The 23,237-nt window shown below is 37.7% G+C and overlaps 1 protein-coding gene across 1 annotated transcript in view; it reads right to left on the bottom strand.

Moving 5' to 3' along the window:
- The window catches only part of LOC131942209 (pleckstrin), a 28,305-nt gene extending 14,914 nt beyond the window's left edge, over nucleotides 1–13,391 (bottom strand). Inside the window, exons 1-4 of the mRNA XM_059301944.1 lie at nucleotides 13,268–13,391; nucleotides 7,043–7,201; nucleotides 6,437–6,562; nucleotides 3,368–3,420 (exon numbers count right to left, since the gene is read on the bottom strand). Coding sequence (XP_059157927.1) covers nucleotides 3,368–3,420; nucleotides 6,437–6,562; nucleotides 7,043–7,201; nucleotides 13,268–13,312 — 383 coding nt within the window. The 5' untranslated portion in view covers nucleotides 13,313–13,391. The remainder of the gene's footprint in view (nucleotides 1–3,367; nucleotides 3,421–6,436; nucleotides 6,563–7,042; nucleotides 7,202–13,267) is intronic.
- Between the last annotated feature and the right edge of the window lie 9,846 nt (nucleotides 13,392–23,237).

Below are 23,237 nucleotides of genomic sequence, written 5' to 3'. Positions count from 1 at the left end.
AACAGTGGACATTAGTGACTAAAGTGGACATTAGTGACAAAAGTGGACATTAGTGACAACAGTGGACATTAGTGACTAAAGTGGACATTAGTGACTAAAGTGGACATTAGTGACAAAAGTGGACATTAGTGGACATTAGTGACAACAGTGGACATTAGTGACTAAAGTGGACATTAGTGACAAAAGTGGACATTGGACATTAGTGACAACAGTGGACATTAGTGACTAAAGTGGACATTAGTGACAAGTGGACATTAGTGACAAAAGTGGACATTAGTGACAAAAGTGGACATTGGACATTAGTGACAACAGTGGACATTAGTGACAAGTGGACATTAGTGACAAAAGTGGACATTGGACATTAGTGACAACAGTGGACATTAGTGACTAAAGTGGACATTAGTGACAAGTGGACATTAGTGACAAAAGTGGACATTAGTGACAAAAGTGGACATTGGACATTAGTGACAACAGTGGACATTAGTGACAAGTGGACATTAGTGACAAAAGTGGACATTGGACATTAGTGACAACAGTGGACATTAGTGACTAAAGTGGACATTAGTGACAAAAGTGGACATTAGTGACAAAAGTGGACATTGGACATTAGTGACTAAAGTGGACATTGGACATTAGTGACTAAAGTGGACATTAGTGACTAAAGTGGACATTAGTGACAACAGTGGACATTAGTGACAACAGTGGACATTAGTGACAACAGTGGACATTAGTGACAACAGTGGACATTAGTGACAACAGTGGACATTAGTGACAACAGTGGACATTAGTGACAACAGTGGACATTAGTGACAACAGTGGACATTAGTGACAAAAGTGGACATTAGTGACAACAGTGGACATTGGACATTAGAGACAACAGTGGACATTAGTGATAAAAGTGGACATTAGTGACAACTGTGGACATTGGACATTAGTGACAACAGTGGACATTAGTGACTAAAGTGGACATTGGACATTAGTGACAAAAGAGGACATTAGTGACAACAGTGGACATTAGTGACAAAAGTGGACATTGGACATTAGTGACAAAAGTGGACATTGGACATTAGTGACAACAGTGGACATTGGACATTAGTGACAACAGTGGACATTAGTGACAACAGTGGACATTAGTGACAACAGTGGACATTGGACATAAGTGACAAAAGTGGATATTAGTGACAACAGTGGACATTAGTGGACATTAGTGACAACTGTGGACATTAGTGACAAAAGTGGACATTAGTGACAAAAGTGGACATTGGACATTAGAGACAACAGTGGACATTAGTGACAAAAGTGGACATTAGTGACAACAGTGGACATTGGACATTAGTGACAACAGTGGACATTGGACATTAGTGACAAAAGAGGACATTAGTGACAACAGTGGACATTAGTGACAAAAGTGGACATTGGACATTAGTGACAAAAGTGGACATTGGACATTAGTGACAAAAGTGGACATTGGACATTAGTGACAAAAGTGGACATTAGTGACAACAGTGGACATTAGTGACAAAAGTGGACATTGGACATTAGTGACAAAAGTGGACATTGGACATTAGTGACAAAAGTGGACATTGGACATTAGTGACAAAAGTGGACATTGGACATTAGTGACAAAAGTGGACATTGGACATTAGTGACAAAAGTGGACATTAGTGACAACAGTGGACATTAGTGACAAAAGTGGACATTAGTGACAAAAGTGGACATTGGACATTAGTGACAAAAGTGGACATTGGACATTAGTGACAACAGTGGACATTGGACATAAGTGACAAAAGTGGACATTGGACATTAGTGACAACAGTGGACATTAGTGACAACAGTGGACATTAGTGGACATTAGTGACAACTGTGGACATTAGTGACAAAAGTGGACATTAGTGACAAAAGTGGACATTGGACATTAGAGACAACAGTGGACATTAGTGACAAAAGTGGACATTAGTGACAACAGTGGACATTGGACATTAGTGACAACAGTGGACATTGGACATTAGTGACAAAAGAGGACATTAGTGACAACAGTGGACATTAGTGACAAAAGTGGACATTGGACATTAGTGACAAAAGTGGACATTGGACATTAGTGACAAAAGTGGACATTGGACATTAGTGACAAAAGTGGACATTAGTGACAACAGTGGACATTAGTGACAAAAGTGGACATTGGACATTAGTGACAAAAGTGGACATTGGACATTAGTGACAAAAGTGGACATTGGACATTAGTGACAAAAGTGGACATTGGACATTAGTGACAAAAGTGGACATTGGACATTAGTGACAAAAGTGGACATTAGTGACAACAGTGGACATTAGTGACAAAAGTGGACATTAGTGACAAAAGTGGACATTGGACATTAGTGACAAAAGTGGACATTGGACATTAGTGACAACAGTGGACATTGGACATAAGTGACAAAAGTGGACATTGGACATTAGTGACAACAGTGGACATTAGTGACAACAGTGGACATTAGTGACAAAAGTGGACATTAGTGACAACAGTGGACATTGGACATTAGTGACAAAAGTGGACATTGGACATTAGTGACAACAGTGGACATTGGACATAAGTGACAAAAGTGGACATTGGACATTAGTGACAAAAGTAGACATTGGACATTAGTGACTAAAGTGGACATTAGTGACAAAAGTGGACATTGGACATTAGTGACAACAGTGGACATTGGACATTAGTGACAAAAGTGGACATTGGACATTAGTGACAAAAGTGGACATTAGTGACAACAGTGGACATTAGTGACAACAGTGGACATTAGTGACAACAGTGGACATTAGTGACAACAGTGGACATTGGACATTAGTGACAAAAGTGGACATTGGACATTAGTGACAACAGTGGACATTAGTGACAACAGTGGACATTAGTGACAACAGTGGACATTAGTGACAACAGTGGACATTGGACATTAGTGACAACAGTGGACATTGGACATTAGTGACAAAAGTGGACATTATTGACAACAGTGGACATTAGTGACAACAGTGGACATTGGACATTAGTGACAACAGTGGACATTGGACATTAGTGACAAAAGTGGACATTAGTGACAAAAGTGGACATTGGACATTAGTGACAACAGTGGACATTGGACATTAGAGACAAAAGTGGACATTAGTGACAAAAGTGGACATTAGTGACAAAAGTGGACATTAGTGACAAAAGTGGACATTGGACATTAGTGACAACAGTGGACATTAGTGACAACAGTGGACATTAGTAGTGACAACAGTGGACATTAGTTACAACAGTGAACATATTTTACAGCACACAGGATAATAACAAGAGAAAGACATGTCTAGAAACTTTATAATATGAAAAATGTCCCACCTAACATTCGCAAAGGTATGAAAATCTTGAAATGCCATTTTGTCATGAATTATCTGTAAAAAAAAAAGGTCTTGAGAAATGAGCAGATATAATACGCTTTTATAGTTACTAGAACTATTTATTTTTTAGTTGCAAAAACTATTTATTTTTTGGTTGCTAGAACTATTTATTTTTTAGTTGCTAGAACTATTTATTTTTTAGTTGCTAGAACTATTTATTTTTTAGTTGCTAGAACTATTTATTATTTAGTTGCTAGAACTATTTATTTTTTAGTTGCTAGAACTATTTATTTTTTAGTTGCTAGAACTATTTATTTTTTAGTTGCTAGAACTATTTATTTTTTAGTTGCTAGAACTATTTATTTTTTAGTTGCTAGAACTATTTATTATTTAGTTGCTAGAACTATTTATTTTTTAGTTGCTAGAACTATTTATTTTTTAGTTGCTAGAACTATTTATTTTTTAGTTGCTAGAACTATTTATTTTTTAGTTGCTAGAACTATTTATTATTTAGTTGCTAGAACTATTTATTTTTTAGTTGCTAGAACTATTTACAGGGGTGCCACTCATTTTTCAAGTGAATCCTGAAAATGAATCAAAAAATTTTACCAATCCTGAAACTAAAATTTGAAATTTTTGAAACCCTGAAAGTTAATTTCGCGCAGAATTTCAAAATAAAATGGACTATTATTTCATTATTTTTTTAGACATTTGATTCATATTATGTTCAATTTACATTCCTTTAAAATGGATTTATTTTCTTTGTGATAAGCTTCAAATAAAAATTAATCTTTAACGGATTGTGCATACAACAAAATTAATTTACAATGTTAGTCCCATCTCTAGGCCTACCCCATAATGTGCTATTGTAGAACCCCCCCCCCCCCTGCCAGCTTTTATAATATAACTGTATTTAAATTTTTTGAGCTTCCTAGCTTGATTTAAAGTGTGAAGTCAGCCAACTGTTAAGTAACAAATATTTTGCTAACCTCTACGTCTTGTTACTGAATAATAAGCCCACTATATGCAGACCCCCAATGAGATTGTCACTGTATTAAATACAGGTTGACTTACTGTAGCTAATCAAGGCTTTAATTATTAACAGCCACAACAAAAACCTAAAACCATGTTTTCCCAATCAACCACCAATGGGGTCATCCACAAATGATGTCACGCTTTTTTTCGACGATTTTTACCTCCTACCTCCCCTTGGTCACATTTCGTAACAAAAAACCAGACCCCGCCATCTAAAATGACGTCACACGTTAGCCAACAACCCCCCCCCCCTTAAAAATTGCAGTCGAATTTTTCTTAAAATACGATATTTTTCCAAAATCTTGTCTGAACTCTGTCAACATAGAGTATTTTAATCAATTCCTATTACACTTTATTGAAACAATATTCTAAAACGCAAAATAACGGCTAAATTTCGTTTTCTAACAAAGCTTTTTGATAATGCAAAAGTGTGATGTCACACCATCTGAACCCCACCCCCTCCCCTCATCACAAAATTACGGACCTCCCGCTACGAGTGTGACGTCATTTATGGACGACCCCAATGTCCCCACCTATGATATACATGATGACGTAAAGAAATATCGTAGAAGTTTTAAGTTAGTTCTTATCGCGGAATAACAGAATTAAGTTAATTTTAAAAATAATTTTAGAAGTAACTACGCTAGTAATACTCATGTCAGAGATGTAGCCGCCCGACCAAGTGAAAAGTGGATTTTTTTACAAGCGGTTGGGAGGGGGCAGTGATAGCGGCTATTTTCTCAAACACGGTACTTCACGTTTTTTTTAAACATTTCAATGACGTGTTACCAAAGTGGAAAAAAAAACCAATTAGATCTAGACCCGGCTCAGTGTTTCTTCCAGACTTATAACAGGCCTACATATTTTGTTTAATGATATAAAACGATGCAGATCTAGTTTTTTTCTCTTGAATCTAGAAGTAGGCCCTTATTAAAAAATAACCACGTTAAAATTAAACAGCGCTTGTGATTGTAGAACTGCCTTAACCGCGAGACACGACTCAGGCTGTGCTCGCGTGATCTCGTGACGTAGGTCTTACGGTCAACGCGACCTTGAAGAAGCGGGTAAGAGGTGTTAAAAAGTGACGGTAAAGTTGAGTGAAAACAGCACAGTACTGTTTCATACACAAAATAGTCCTTCAAATAGTTTTTTTTTCTTTTCTTTTGGTAACACCAAATAGAAATTTATTTATTTTTTTTAGATCGGAGCAAAATCTTTGGTTTGTTTTTTTTAAAGACGATCGGCGATGCTAGTGAGCTAGATCTTGTAATTGTATGATTTAGTTGTTTTTATTACACAGCCTAGCGGTAGCCCACTGATGACGTCACGTAAAAAAATGCTAATTTTACCCCCAACCTCTCATAAATAGCCAGACAGCCACACTACGAATGACATCAAAAAGATCCGTCTACAGCCTCACCCATCTGATACAGCCGATTTGTATTTGGTCCATGGCGTACGCGTGAGATTGTTAGTGACGTCATTTACTATTCGTTTTTTTTTCGGAAAGGGCCATTAGCGGGAGTGTTGATAAAAACGATTTTTACAATGCCAAAATTTTCAAGCTAAAAATAATTTTAATTTTTTTTTTTAAACTGCAAACCCGGAAATTTTCAAACTCAAATCTTGCGAATCCGGAAAGGGAAAAAAATAAGATTCTCGAATCCGGAAATCCGGGATATCCCGGAGAAGTGGCACCCCTGTATTTATTTTTTAGTTGCTAGAACTATTTATTTTTTAGATGCTAGAACTATTTATTTTTTAGTTGCTAGAACTATTTATTTTTTAGTTGCTAGAACTATTTATTTTTTAGATGCTAGAACTATTTATTTTTTAGTTGCTAGAACTATTTATTTTAAAATAGGATTAGTAATTTAGTGATCTCTTGTGTGATCAAGCTTCATTTCTGTTGTGTCATTTGACAGAGAATTAGAATAAAATCAGATATTCTTCAATTGATGTATTGGAAATAGGTTACATTGAGTTCCAAGATCTGACCGTAAAGCCAGCTAGCCATAATGACATATGACAATACCTCTTTAGATGTACTAAGTGAGCGGATGACAGCCCCCAAAGCATGGGCCCAGCGATCCCTATCCTCTACTCCGCCTGCCTGGAAGTACAGCTCTTCCCCATCAGGGAGGTGAAGCTTCAACAGACCCTACAAAACAACAGCTAAATGTTCAAGGCACAGAGAGGATCAAATGGTAAAGATAATGGACAAAATATGTTAAGTTTATCAATAGGATGTGATGATCTAAAAGAGAGAGGAAATGGAGTCCACATGTTTCTGTGACCTCAGCAAATGAAGTGTGGTCAGTTCTATGCACATAACACCTTTCCTTCCCCTTAGTTCAGGTACACATCAGAAAGTTGGCTGGGCTTGGCGTTGTCCGCACATGCAGAGGTCATAAAAAGCACAAAATATTTATTGCTACCATTAAACCAACACACAAGCAGCACAAAGTTTGCTCAAACTGGCAAAATCTGACCATGGCTACCTGACCACTGCTACCTGACCATGGCTACCGGACCATGGCTACCTGACCACTGCTACCTGACCATGGCTACCGGACCACGGCTACCTGACCATGGCTACCTGACCACTGCTACCTGACCATGGCTACCGGACCATTTTTACCTGAGTATTGTAATCCTGAATGTGTGGACATGGAGAGATGACTGATGCTCCTTGTAGAGGGAGAGAGTTGATGGTGATAGACTTGTTTTTCTTGTGCTGACAGGACAACTCATCTTCACTCAGTACAAACCAACGTGCCTTCCATTTCCTGTTGGAGTTCTGTGACAAAGTGAAAGCAACAATGTCAAGCCACTGATGAGCAGGTTTAACAACAACAATGTCAAGCCACTGATGAGCAGGTTTAACAACAACAATGTCAAGCCACTGATGAGCAGGTTTAACAACAACAATGTCAAGCCACTGATGAGCAGGTTTAACAACAACAATGTCAAGCCACTGATGAGCAGGTTTAACAACAATGTCAAGCCACTGATGAGCAGGTTTAACAACAACAATGTCAAGCCACTGATGAGCAGGTTTAACAACAACAATGTCAAGCCACTGATGAGCAGGTTTAACAACAACAATGTCAAGCCACTGATGAGCAGGTTTAACAACAACAATGTCAAGCCACTGATGAGCAGGTTTAACAACAACAATGTCAAATATGCTGGGAGCCCTTTTGTCGGCAACCAATATGTCGTGACCCCAAATGTCGTGAGCCTATATAGGCCTACTCTATTTTTCAGATTTAGTGTGCTTTATGATAATTATGTAGGCCTAATATTTTTTTTTAAATATTAAAATCGATCATTCTTACAAATTCAATAAAATAAACATTGAAGGAACACTTATTATACTTGCACAAGATATAGATCTAGTGTGTCTATAAAATGTATAGGTCCAATATGTATGCTAATAATAGTAGCACTTGTTTTGATTTTGTTTTGGGAAAAATGTTTAACTCCTTCAGATTCTAGTTTACAATCTTTGTTTGCTCTTATTTGAACATATTTTTACGCCTATGTTAACTTCGCATATTTAAATATATATAATTAAATAGGGGTAGGCCTATCTCTTTAAAACTTTCTTTAAAAAAAAAAAGCATGTGTTTGAGAACTTGGCCGTGTGTATTAGATTCTAAGAATTGCGTAAGATTCATGTGTCTGACTTAGTGACTAACAAATGTTTATGCCCTAAAGTCCTTTAAGCTTGCCTGATATTTTTAAAAACGAAAGAAAAATAAAACCACTCATGGCATTTCAAATGTGAAAAAAATAAAATAAAGCACAACTGATTTACTTCGGATTCGAACTCGGAGATTCTAGGACATCTACCACACTGTTCTGTTTACTCTGCCACACCACGATGTATTGGTAAATAAAATATTAGACATTTTGTACCAAAAGACGGCTAAAAGGAAATTAATACTTCATTTATTGATATCGTTCTACGTAGTAACTGAGTAACTGCGTAAATTTTACACACAATTCCTATATTTTTAACTAACACAACAGCATTAACGAAGTTGACCAAGTCTAAAACTAAAAAATTGCCAGTATGCCTAATTAGATCTAGCACAAAAAAGGCTCGGAATGAGCATTGTTTAAAATACAATACTACGGCCTAATTAAAAACTACATATAAGCTTATATCTCGAGATTCAGGGGAAGCCACTCTATTTTACAAATGGCTGCTGTTTATTATATAGCAAATCTTGATCTCAGACACTGCTGTTTAAATTTCTGGCCTACATCGATATATTTAGCTATTGATTTAGCAATTTAGGTTTATTATTCATTTATCTATAATATTTGACACAAACATATGACAATATACTTCTATTACAGCCTTGACATTGAGGTAACGTTTTCGTACATTAATAGCCGCGGGCGATTTTACGTACCCAAAACGATAGATTACCCATTTTTGTATTTTAAAAAACATAAATCCTCCTCAAAATGTGAAATAATTATTAAAATTTGAATTTTAAGGAGTCACCTGTTTTTCACATTACAAGTCGTGGGCGATTTTACGTACCTAAAGCCAAAGCGAAAGATTACCGAGATTGGGCATCATTCATTAGGCATGATTAATTTTGATTATTGATTACTTTAATAGTAATACTTATGACTTATGATTAGTGATTAGTCACTAGATCTAGTGATTATATCATTATACTATAATGATATAATATAGTATAATAGTATTTATACTTTATTATAGGAATACTAGGCATGCTGCCCAGCTTCGCTTAGGCTTTCGAAAACATTGAGAATTTGAATGCTTAATTAATTCGCCCGAAGGTCGGTCTACGACCTCAACATTTTTTTTCGATTTATAGCTCATATAAGGTACCGGTCAGTCGAGGTCAGTTTTGACCCCCACATCGTAGACTTTTCGGCCAACCGGCCCCCGTGTTCTGTCGCACCAAGGCAAGATCATGCCAAATTTGAAGCGCCTGCGGCGCCGGGAAGTGCCTTATCGGACACCCGACAATCTAGATCTAGATTCCTAAAAGAATTTTTTTTTAAGTTTAGCCCGAGCATAATAAAAAAGAATACATTAACCAAGTTGACTTGCTGTGTCTCGAACCCGCACCACCTGCGTGGTTTAATGTACACTAACATCTACGCTATTTAGGCACCTTATAAAATACGGAGAATGAAACACGTATTTTATAATCTTAACCTACGCGAATATGCCTATTCTTTCAAATTAATTTTTTATCCCAAATTAGCCAGTTCCAAACAAAGATTTTGTATAAAATAAATAAGTCTTGAAATAGTTTAGTCCTAATATAGAAATTTATTTTTGGAATTGATTTTAGAGAAGTTAGAGTCTAAATCTAGATCTTAGCGTCTACGTCTAGTTATTGCGTAGATTTAGATTTAGTCTAGATCTAGATCTAGAATCTCTAGATCTAGAATCCAAATCTATATATATAAAGCAAAGTGGTCAAGTGCCCGATAGGGCACTTCCCGGCGCCGCAGGCGCGTCAAATTTGGCACGATGGTGCCTTCGGACGATAGAACACGAGGGCCGGTGACGGTTGGCCGATAAATATACGGAGAGGGGGTCAAAACTGACCTCGACTGACCGGCGCCTTATATGGGCTATATTACGAAAAAAAATTTCCTCCGACGACCCCCTTTGATATTTTGTGAGGTGGTAGGAGAACGCCTTGGGGTGTCACAAAAAACTCGGCATATCTGGTAAAACTTCGTAAAGGGGTCAAAACTGACCAGTCGTATTTCCCTATATAATCTTTGTATTTTATGGGGAAAACAGAGGGTCATTTCAAAACGGATTTTAGGGCACTTACCTTCTTTACATCTGGCTAAGTTTTGGCATGCTTATAGGTAAATGGCTTGGCCGTAGGGCAGACATGTCGGTTTCACTCATAGCCCTCGACGAGGGCTAAAAGGTGACCGCGAGTGAAATTCTCTTTATATGAGCTATATTACGAAAAAAAATTTCCTCCGACGACCCCCCTTGAAATTTTGTGAGGTGGTAGGAGAACGCCTAAGGGTGTCACAAAAAACTCGGCATATCTCGGAAAAATCGGGAAGTGGGTCAAAACTGACCAGTCGTATTTCCCTATATAATCTTTGTATTTTATGGGAAAAACAGAGGGTCATTTCAAAACGGATTTTAGGGCACTTACCCTCTTTACATCTCGCTAATTTTCGGCATGTTTATAGGTAAATGGCTTGGCCGTACGGCTGACCTGTCAGTTTCACTCAAAGCCCTCGACGAGGGCTAAAAAGTGACCGCGAGTGAAATTCTCTTTATATGAGCTATATTACGAAAAATTTTTTCCTCCGACGACCCCCCTTGAAATTTTGTGAGGTGGTAGGAGAACGCCTTGGGGTGTCAAAAAAAAACTCGGCATATCTCGGAAAAATCGGGAAGTGGGTCAAAACTGACCAGTTGTATTTCCCTATATAATCTTTGTATTTTATTGGAAAAACAGAGGGTCATTTCAACGCAGGCTTTAGGGTACTTAAACTCAGTATATCTGGCTAAATTTTTGCATACTCTTAGGTCAATGGCTTGACCTTTAGGGAAAACTGTCGGTTTCACTCAAAGCCCTCGACGAGGGCTAAAAAGTGACCGCGAGTGAAATTCTCTTTATATGAGCTCTATTACGAAAAAAAATTTCCTCCGACGACCCCCCTTGAAATTTTGTGAGGTGGTAGGAGAACGCCTTGGGGTGTCACAAAAAACTCGGCATATCTGGGAAAACTTCGTAAAGCGGTCAAAACTGACCAGTTGTATTTCCCTATATAATCTTTGTATTTTATTGGAAAAACAGAGGGTCATTTCAACGCAGGCTTTAGGGTACTTAAACTCAGTATATCTGGCTAAATTTTTGCATACTCTTAGGTCAATGGCTTGACCTTTAGGGAAAACTGTCGGTTTCACTCAAAGCCCTCGACGAGGGCTAAAAAGTGACCGCGAGTGAAATTCTCTTTATATGAGCTCTATTACGAAAAAAAATTTCCTCCGACGACCCCCCTTGAAATTTTGTGAGGTGGTAGGAGAACGCCTTGGGGTGTCACAAAAAACTCGGCATATCTGGGAAAACTTCGTAAAGCGGTCAAAACTGACCAGTTGTATTTCCCTATATAATCTTTGTATTTTATTGGAAAAACAGAGGGTCATTTCAACGCAGGCTTTAGGGTACTTAAACTCAGTATATCTGGCTAAATTTTTGCATACTCTTAGGTCAATGGCTTGACCTTTAGGGAAAACTGTCGGTTTCACTCAAAGCCCTCGACGAGGGCTAAAATGTGACCGCGAGTGAAATTCTCTTAATATGAGCTCTATTACGAAAAAAAATTTCCTCCGACGACCCCCCTTGTTATTTCGTGAGGTGGTAGGAGAACGCCTTGGGGTGTCACAAAAAACTCGGCATATCTGGGAAAACTTCGCAAAGGGGTCAAAACTGACCAGTCGTATTTCCCTATATAATCTTTGTATTTTATGGAAAAAAACAGGGTAATTTCAACACAATTTTTACGTTACTTAACCTCTGTACATCATGCTAATGTTTTGCATACACTTCTATAGATGACTAGGCCGTATGGAAAAACTGTTGGTCAGACTCAAAGCCCTCGACCAGTGCTAAAAGATGACCGCGAGTGAAATTCTCCTTATATGAGATATATATAAATAATTTGACGATCGATCCCGTTAATATTATTTGAGGTCGTAGACCGACCCTGGAGGGTAACAAAAAAACTTTAATCCCGTCGGAAAAAGCTATTGTAGTCGTTAAATATGTTTATATATCGTATTTTCTTATATAAGCATAGTAACTGTTTGTTTAAAAAAAAAGTAAACACAGAGATACGTCATTCGGTTAATTTCCAAGGGAGGTAACCTTTTTAAATAATTATTTTTCAAATAATTGTATACTATTTTAAACAGAAACAGAAAACGACAAAGTATAGCATTTGTTTTAGATAAAAATAAGTTATTAATTAAGCTACGTATCATAATTAAATAAAAAATTAATTTTAAAAGTCAATGTAATATAAATTATGAGATATACTGTTCATGGAACCTCTGTAGTTCTATTTCCATCTTAGTTATAAATTGCGTACTTTCGAACACTTTCTCTGAAAGCTGATGAGAACATAGGCCTACAACATCTTCTCTAAAATTATTAGCATTACTGTTTACATTTAAGCACTCCACGCCTCATCCATCACCTAATAATTACTATTCAAATTATCAAATGTTTTTGAAAACCTAAGCGAAGCTAGGCAGTATGCCTAGTACATAAAATAAATTTTATGAGTTTAGGCCGGAAAAATTGTATTGTATACATTTCATAGTGTACGTAGATCTAAATCAAATTAGAATGAAATAGTTCATTTCTTTTCATTCTAAACACGGCAGATGACGTCATTAGTTAATGTATAAGCAATAGTGACGTCACAGTTTTATGCGTTCTTTTTCACATATATTAATGCTTTTCCGGTTGCATAAATAATACTGTTTCTCTACATTCGAATACGCCTTTAATTTTTATTTTTCTTCTTTAAGTAAAATTGTGGTTATACATTTAAAACATCTAACATATTATTTTCAACAAAAGTCCGTAAAAAATTCTCGATATATCGCTGCCGATTCTGACGTGATGTCCGGCGAAAATTTTTTGCGGACAGAGAAAGAGAGAGAGAGAGAGAGAGATGTGCGCACATTGGGCTTTTATAAATTAGGATAGGGGCCTACCGAATTGGCCGAATAGACTACTACTAGATTCTAACTACTATAGAGCTTATATTCCCTAAATGTAGTCTATAAATAAATAATCTATCAGAATTTACTTACTTGAACTAATAAGTATCCTTCTTTGAGAATGTGATGTGGGTTCATTTTTAATATTTAGCCCATTCAAATCAAACTTTTAATCTCCTGAGTCCAGAAATTTACAACTATGTTAGGCATACGGAAGTCTGAACAATCTTATACAAATATGCCAGATTTTTTTCTAGAAATCTAGTTTATATTTTAGATTTAGATTTACAGATCTTTATCCACATATCTTACCAATCTAGATTAAAAGATTTAGATCTAGATATCTCTAAATCAGCGAGTGGAATTTGACTAATTTGAACTAGTCTAGTATCTATTAAATTATATTTGTTGTCAATAAACAATCAATAAAGAAAATGTTCTATATTGCATACTATCATCGCAACAATAATAGTGTTACGAATAACCTTGTTTGGCCTATAATGTTAAATCGACATTAAAAGGACAATGTCTGGTATTTTATTATCTAATCGTGTGCTTTTTACAAGCTTTTACGTGTAACTTACTAATTCCTCTGTTTGTCGTTCTTTTATCTGTCTTTTGTCCTGCTTCGTCATGGATCGACATTGTCGAGCAAAATTTCGACCACTTCTAACCGACCAATTTCTCTTAAACTTGGCCAGGGGTTCAAGACCCGAAGACAATGTAATCTTACATCAAATTTGACTTAATTGGATGCTTAATTAATCCTTTAAGAATTAATTAAAATTTCCTATATAAAGTACTAATTACCGCGATATTATACGCGCATTTTACGCTTTCGTTTGGTGTGCAAAGGTATTAAATACCTTCACTAAATTTTTGGAAGCGACCCACGCTTTTCTTTATAATTATTTAAATAGCAGTACATCGAATCTATCCATCCATCCATCCATCCGTCCATCCATCCGTCCGTCCGTCCGTCCGTCCGTCCGTCCGTCCGTCCGTCCGTCCATCCATCCATCCATCCATCCATCCAATCTAATATATCTATATCTATCTATCTATATAAAAAGCAATGTATGTGTGTGTGTGTCTGTGTGTCTTTTATGCATTACCACACCTCTTGTCACATCGCCGTCGAACTTTGGGAAGTTGTTAAGAATATTCCTGCAGAGGCGTAGCGATGGGGGGGGGGGGGGGGGCAGGGAGTACATATGTCCCCGAGCGCCGATTTAGGGGGCGCCAGAATGGGTTGTAAAAACAAATTAAAATGTCATTTTAGTTTCATTTTTGCATTATAAATAGTTTGAGGGGGGTGCAAATCGAAAGTTTGAGGGGGGGGGGGTGCAAATTCAAAATTTGCTCTCAAGGGGGGCGCCAAATTGAAAGTTTGTCCCTATAATAGATTGACGACAGAAGCCTGTGGTTGTATATAACACATTTAATGGGTCTAACTACATCATGATGGTAATACCAGAGAGGGCGGAAGGACGGAAGGAAGTACACAAGGGACATCACTCAAGATAACAATATTATAAATATAACTAATACAGAAGAGTGAGTTCCCTTGACCTCACAATTATCTCAATCTATTACATCCCTTTACCCTTAGAACACAATAACACATCTCTCAATAGAACAATTGATAGTATCCTAAAATCACCAATTATATTGTAACATGAACACTATGGTAGATTACATCCTTACAAACAATGCACAATATGCCACAACATAATCAAAATACAAAACAATAATGTCAAAGTCCTTTTGACCTTTAGAATCATAGGTCTAACTTATTTGGGACTTTGATTGTCCTGCTTGACCTTCTCAGTGGCTTCTGATTTGGTGACTCAAGATTCTGACCATCTGGATTCTCTATCTCAGGAGGTCTAGGATTTAAATCATTAACTCCAGAATTTACATTTTCTGACTCCAGACAACTTGGTTCACTCATATCAACAGAACCTGGTTGTAGAACAAACTGAGTTGGTGTGAACTGTTCAGATCTGGTGGGATTGGCAGATTCACACTTATTATCTGCACAAGTTATTTTTAACTTTATAAGGCACAGGTCCTGTACATTGAACAATTTGACCTGGTATCCATTTTTCCTTTCTCCCATAATTTCTTAGATACACATTCTTATTAACACCAAATTCTCTTTCAATGAATGTTTGTCATGATCTAATGGAACTATTTTTGAATTGGCATCTGAAAGTATTATGCTGTTATTCAGATCCTTGACTGACATAGATTTCTTTGATTGATCAATTTCCTCAGGTAATCTGATAGTGCTTTTTGGTAACCAAAAATACTGTTTAAAAGTAATATCCTGGACAATATCACTTTGCAACTGTGATCCAGCATTTGAAGTGGGTGTATTAAATGGCAAAAATCCTTTTTCTTTTCTTTTGATGTTACCCTTTTAGTTTCTGTAAGTGCTAATGATGTTAGCAAAGTTGTTTGATGATCACATTCCTTCTTACTAATGTATTTGAAATTGCCATATCACCATAATCATTTATTAAGTTACAAATACTTTGTTTAGGCAACTCTGACTGATAATGGACTGCATCTTCTCCATCTTTTATATTATCTTCACAAAGGGTTTTAATTTCTTATTTTATATGGCCTTAAGTCATCATTCACAGACTCTTCAGGCCAACCATTCTTACAGTACTCATATACTTTTATTAAGCACTCATCTTTTTGTGTTTCTCTTTTAATATCATTCACATTTATATTGGAGTTATCCATGATAGTGAAGAGAACAAATACTTCTTCTGGTACATAGCTCAGGCTTTGGTTTTTTAAAGGTAATCTGCTAAGACTATCTGCACTATTCTCAGATCCAGGTTTGTATTTCAATTCATAATTGTATGCAGTTAGTGTGATAGCCCATCTTTGAATTCTTGGAGAGGCATGCTCAGGTAGGGTTTTGTTTTCTCCAAATAAACCTAGCAATGGTTTATGATCTGTAAAGATGGTGAACTTCCTACCAAACAGAAACTTATGAAATTTCTTAACACCAAAAATGATGCCTAAGCCTTCCCTATCTAACTGAGAATAATTTTTCTCAGCCTGGTTCAAAGATCTACTGGCAAAAGCAATGGGTCTGTCACCCTTCTCATCCATGTGGGACAAGACTGCTCCTACACCATCTGGTGAAGCATCACATGTTAATATAAGTCTTTTCCCTGGGTCATAGTGAGTTAGTAAGGTGTCAGCAGACAAAGCCTCTTTTGCTGTGTTAAAAGCAGCTTCTTGTTGTTTACCCCAGTGCCAAGTTGCATTTTTCTGTAGCAGCTTGTACAGTGGTGATAGTTTACCAGACAGATTCCCTATGAACTTTGCATAGTAATTTATCAAGCCCAAAAAAGCTCTTAGTTGTTGGGTATTTTCAGGTTTGGGTGCTTCTTTAATGGCTTTTGTTTTCTCAGGTTGAGGTCTGATACCTTGCTTGCTTAATATATAACCAAGAAAACTAATTTCTGTCAACATGAATTGACATTTATCTTTGTTTATCTTTAAACCTTTTTCACCAACAATTTTTAATACTTTATCAAGTGTTTTAAGATGTTCAGTGTCATTCTTACCAGTTATGTACACATTGTCAAAGTAAACACAAACATTTGGAATGTCCTTAAAAATACTGTCCATGACAGCTTGGAAAATTCCAGGGCTGGATGATATGCCAAAACATAGTCTTTCATATTGGTAGAGTCCTTTATGTGTGTTTATTGTCGTATAGACTTTTGAATCTGGATGCAGTTCTAGTTGAGTGTAAGCATGACTAAAGTCTAATTCAGTGAATTTGTCTCCTCCTGCCAAATTCAAAGAGATTTCCTCAATGTTAGGTATAGGGTACCTATTTAGCTCTATTTGCTTATTCAGTGTAGTTTTATAATCTCCACAAATTCTTATAGAACCATCCTTCTTTAACACTGGCACAATGGGCGTCGCCCAATCGGAATAGTCTACCTTCTTTATAATGCCATTAGATTCCAATCTACTTAGCTCATTTTCAATTTTATTCCTCATTGCATAAGGTGGAACTCTAGCTTTGCAGTATCTTGGATTTGTATCTTTAATGCTTAACTTCACTGTTCTATCATTTAGTAAACCTGAATTACCAAAAACACATTTATTTTCAGATATAACTTTATCTAGTGAAGTAAGACTAGATTCTTTTACATTCTTCAATGAACAAATACTCTCCCAATTTAACTTAAGATCACTTAACCAGTTCCTACCTAGTAATGGCGGTCCATTTCCTTCAACCACAAGAAGAGGAAGTTTAACACTTTGACCATTATAACTTACATGAACCATACACTCTCCTATTACCGGAGCATTGTCACCAGTGTATGTTGTTAGACACTTGTGACACGGCTGTAGAGACACTGATCCTCCTGCGACAGCGTCAAAATCTTTCTTTGTTATGACTGTTAGAGATGCTCCAGTGTCAAGTTGGAAGCTGATGCTCTTACCGTTGATATAAACTGGTACATTGATGGGAGCATGACTTATTGATTTAACAGAGAACAGGCTGAAATCCGGCTGCAAATCAATTTGAGCATTTTCACAGGTAGAGTGGTTCATTGGTTGGGTTAGGTAGTCTTGGTGAGAGTTAACATAGTGCTGCTTTTGGTTGCGGTACTGTCTTGAATGGCTAGATTTAGCAACAGACGAAGACTTTGCAAAGCAGGCCTTGGCAATGTGACCTTGCTTACCGCACTTATAACAAGTTGCAGACTTGAACTTGCACCGATGAGATGCATGGGGACCTTTGCATCGATGACATTTTTGATAATTATTACTAGATTTAGATCTAGGATTTGAACGAGCAGGCTGTTTAGCATAAGTTGGAATGCTCTGATGGGGTTGATGTTTATTGACTAACCTGCTGTTTACTGCATGGATCTCTGAAGGTGCTAAAGATCTCGCCGCATCTGATGACTGCTGGAATGACATTGCAAGTTGTATTGCTTTTTCCAATTTTAGATCTGACTCGAGCAGCAACTTTCTTTGAATATCAGGGCTGTTTACACCTGTCACAAACTTTTCACATAGTCTGTCAGACAGCGTGTCTCCAAATTCACAAAATCTACTTAAATGACGTAAAGCAGCAACATATTCTGTTATTGACTCGTTTGGTTGACGAGTCCTACTGTCAAATCTAGCTCGACATAGAAACTTTGATGGCACAGGCGCATGGTGGTCTGTTAGCAATTTGCTCAGCTCGTTAAAGCTCTTGGTAGTTAGATTAGCTGGTGCGCATAAGTCTTTTAGTAGCCTAAATTGTTGAGGCCCTATGACTGTTAACAAAACAGCTCTCTTTTTGGCTTCTATCGTCACGTCGTTAGCTTCTAGGTAAAAGCTTAACCTCTCTAGGTAATCTTGAATGATTTCATCATTCGCATCAAATTGTTTTATTTGGCCATACAGCGCCATAATTCTAGAAATAATTAGCTAATAAGCTCTAGCAAACCTCTTTTTTGCGTAAGTAGGTGCTCTTTCTAGTAGATGTTTATCCTTCGTCGCCAGTTATAATAGATTGACGACAGAAGCCTGTGGTTGTATATAACACATTTAATGGGTCTAACTACATCATGATGGTAATACCAGAGAGGGCGGAAGGACGGAAGGAAGTACACAAGGGACATCACTCAAGATAACAATATTATAAATATAACTAATACAGAAGAGTGAGTTCCCTTGACCTCACAATTATCTCAATCTATTACAGTCCCCGGGCGCCGGGAAGGGTCGCTACGCCTCTGTATTGCTGGGGAGGTTTCTGCGGGGGGGAAAAATTCACATTAGCAGGGGTGGCGCCCCGGCAGGGCGCGATTTGTTTTTTCTCTATAAACGGTATATAAAAAATAAGAGTCGATTGTAGATTCACACTGTTCATCCAATCGCCGTCAAACTTTGGGGAGTTGATTAAAGAAATTCAGGGAAGGGTTCTGCAAAAATTCTTTTTTAATTTCGCAAGGGCGGCGCCTCGGGAGGATGCGATTTTTCTCTACATGTGGTATATAAAAATAGTAAAAGTGAATTACGGTGACACCGTTCACACGATCGCCATGAAACTTCGGGAAGATGTTAAGAATATTCCTGGGGAGGTTTCTGCGCTAAAAACATTTTCAAATTCGCAGGGGTGGCGCCCTGGCAAGGCGCGATTTGTTTTCTCTACATATATGGTATATAAAAAATAAAAGTCGATTGCGGTCTCACAACGTTCATCCGATAGCCATCAAACTTCAGGGACTTGATTAGAACACTCCAGGGAAGGGTTCTGTAAAAAAGTCATTTTTTTTTTTCGCAAGGGCGGCGCCACATGAGGGTGCAATTTTCTCTAGATACGGTATATAAAAATAAACGTCGATTGCGGTTTCACGGCGTTCATCCGATTGCCATCAAACTTTGGGGAGTTCTTTAGAACACTACGGGGAAGGGTTCTGTTAAAAAAACATATTTAATTTCGCAAGGGCGGCGCCACGGGAGGGTGTGATTTTTCTCTATGTACGGTGTATAAAAATAAAAGTCGATTTTGGTTTGACACCGTTCATCCGATAGCCATGAGACTTTGGGGGAGTTGATTAGAACACTACCTGGAAGGGTTCTGCAAAAATATTTTTTTAATTTCGCAAGGGCGGCGCCGCGGGAGTGTGCGATTTTTCTATATGTACGGTATATACAAATAAAAGACGATTGCGGTTCGACACAGTTTATCCGAGTGCCATAAAACTTTAGGGAGTTGATGAATACTCCCGATAAGGTTTCTGGGGTGGGTGAAAGGTGGGAGTGTGTGGATGGTGGTGGGAGGGGGGATTTAATTTTGCATGGGAGGCCCCCCGGCAGGATGCTATTTGGCGCACTGTTCTTTACTGTGAGCGCTATGGCGACTACGTTGGGTCTAAATAGCGTGATAGACAATAGATAGGATGTGGCGTTACAAACGTTTACTAAATTGAATCAGGCGTGTCCACCGGCGCCCTGGTAGGGTGCGATTTGGCTGCAAACAAAAATTTCAGTTTCGGCCCCCAAATGCTCACATGGGCCGCTGAGGGCCATGTAATACGTTTTATTTTAATAATCAGAAAAACTAACCAAGGTTAGATTATTAACTGTGGTGTTTCTTTTTGTCCGTAAAAATTCCAAAGTTTCGTCACTTTGCGAATGATGTAATTAGCATCTTTTTTTAGACAATCAATCAGAAATTGAGATCGAGCATCTAATAATAGACTATTAGTAACGCTTACATATTGCATCATTCACACTGATGTTTAAAACTCGTCAGATCATTTTTTTACGTGTTTAGGAAAAAAATCCTGTTCATTTGTGTCACTTTTGCGAATGACGCAATCTGCATTATTGTTAACAGGATGCTATTTGGCACGATGGCGCCTGTTAGTTTTTAAGGAGCCAGGGGCCGTACGCGGCACCGATGCTGTAGTGTATTCGAGGGGGGGGGGGCTCCTGAAAGCGCCCCTCTACGTCCCTGACACATGGGCGGTCACCGAAGTGTGTTCTACCTCATTATTTCGGTGAGTGATTAATGTACACTCAAGGTTTTCACGCGGCAGTGTAGGTAAACCTGTGTCCCGATATTTATGATCCAAGCGCAGTCTACATATTTATTGTATTAAAGAGTTTCATCCTATGCTATGATCATTTTTTGATATTGCAGTATGATCTGTGCAGAAATGTCTGTTTCTTTTTAAGTCTTTGTGTCCAAAGATTCCTTTAGCAGGTGAATCCATCTGGACAGAGTTAGTAGTTGGAGTTCCACACTGCATGTCGGTGATAGGAGATGGTGATATATCATGATATCTGCCTATTTATTGTAATAAAAATTATAGAACAACTTAATTTTATATCCTTATTTGGGTTGTTAGGCCAGCATAGTTGACCTTATAACTCTCGTCCATCCATCTGGGTCCTCTGTCGCTCCTATTAGTTCTGAGACGGGCATACCCATCTAATCCTTGATGTCATCCATCCAGTATCATCTTTGCCTTCCCCTTGCCGTTGATTCGCGTTACATGCCCATACCAAATCAATTTTCTTGTTTTGACTGTGCTCATTAGACTTTCAATCGAGTGAAAAAGACCAATCGCATTAGTGTTCATTCCCCAGACTTCTTCATATTATCTCGGTGTAGATCCCTAGGAGTCTGCGTACACATTTCATTTCCAGGGTCTGGATTCTTCTCTGGAAGTCTGCTTTGAGGGTCCATGCCTTGCATCCATACAGAAGTATAGAAACCATCAGTGACCGCATGTTTTTTGTGCTAATAGAAGTTTTGTCATGTGAACGAGATATTGAAAAGGATGGGAGAAAACAAGCAGCCTTGCCTGACGCCTATCGTTGATATGATTTATGAAATATGGTTATTTTAGGGAAGGGCGAGTTAAAATGTATGTCAGAAATTCAGGGGAGGTAGGCTGGAGTGGCCGGGGTGGCAGTGGCGTAGCTTGAGGAGGGGGAGCTGGCGGGGCTGTCACCCCTGCGCCGACACAATGTATTGAAATATTCGAAGTCAAAGAAAATAAACGGCCACAAATCTTTATATTCTGATTTAACTGTTTTCTACCTCGATTACGTAACGTTAAAATACCCTTATGAAACAGCGACCGGTAAAAACCAAGATGAGGGGAGGGAGGGGGGTCGGTTTTTTTTTCTTTTGCGCAAACGTTAATCTGAAGAATTTACACTGGATTGGTAAGTATATACATTTTCTAACACTTAGAAAATAAAAGACTTGTAATAAAGCGTAGTGTACGTTTATAACAGTAAAAAATACTTTAAGAGTTAGTGGCCAACAATATTACATACATACTAGCTGCATCCCGTGCTCCGGCACGGTAATCTTTTTTTAAATGTACCAACTTGGGAACAGAACAAAACTAAACACAACACAAACGAACTCAAAAAAGAAAAAACACAAACGAAAAAACAAACACAACACTCATAACATAAACCCAATTTAAATGCAATCATAAAGGCATATTGCTCACAGTCTAGCCTGTAGCTCCAAATCGCGCCCTTTCCTAGCGCCGGCGGACGCGTCTGACACAGTGAATGACTACAAAACAGAGGCGTAGCGACCCTTTCCGGCGCCCGGGGACAAACTTTCGATTTGAACCTCCCTCAAACTTACGATTTGCACCCCCTCCCGTCAAAATTTCAATTTCCACCCCAGCCCCTTAAACTTTTAATTTGCATCCCCCTCAGACTTTCGATTTGCACAACTTTTGATTTAAAATTCCCCCCGCTCAAACTTTTGATTTGCACCCCCTCAAACTTTCGATTTGCACCCCCCGCCCTAAAACTTTAGATTTCCACCCCACTTTGGCGCCCCCTAAGGTCGGCACCCGGGGACATATGCCCTCCCCCCCCCCCTCGCTACGCCTCTCCTATAAAACTCCCAGCTTGTCCGCAAACCGAAAGATAGAATAATAATTAGTAAACAGTATAAATAATAGGCAGTATTTAAAATATCCGTGTTTTACCTACCATATATCACTTTATCAATTCACACATTTTTTTCCCCAGTACTTTAAATTAAAAAAAATTACAATAGAGTTTAATAACTAAAACCATTGCGCACCTAATGAACGTGATGACGCGTCTATAATAGTGCGGAATAGTTGATTAAAAATTATAAGTAATAAACAGTACATTCAGTGAATAAAATAAATAAAAGATTGCCTTTTATCAATCCATGCTAATTATAATTTTCTAACAATAATTTCCTCTTACACACCCGCATAATTTGCATTCACATTTTGCTAATTATATTATTGCAACATTAATTCCTTCTATGACGACCGTATAGTTGCATTCACATTTTTTAATAACCTCCTTTGTCAAAATTAGAAAAAAAAAGTTAAATTAATTTGATTTTTCTACCGTACTGTTATTATATAATATCTTAATATTATTCTCATTATAGAGTGTTAGTGTTATCTACTGTTGTATACGTTATATTTGTCTGTTGTTATATATATACACCCCTAGACAGAAGAACCCAACATATATATATATATATATA

This window comes from Physella acuta, unplaced genomic scaffold, assembly GCF_028476545.2.
Source record: "Physella acuta isolate Inbredline_101_S28 unplaced genomic scaffold, ASM2847654v3 ptg000394l, whole genome shotgun sequence".
Taxonomy (NCBI): domain Eukaryota; kingdom Metazoa; phylum Mollusca; class Gastropoda; family Physidae; genus Physella; species Physella acuta.
Note: the sequence above shows the minus strand (reverse complement) of the source record. Positions and strands in the feature narration are given on the sequence as shown.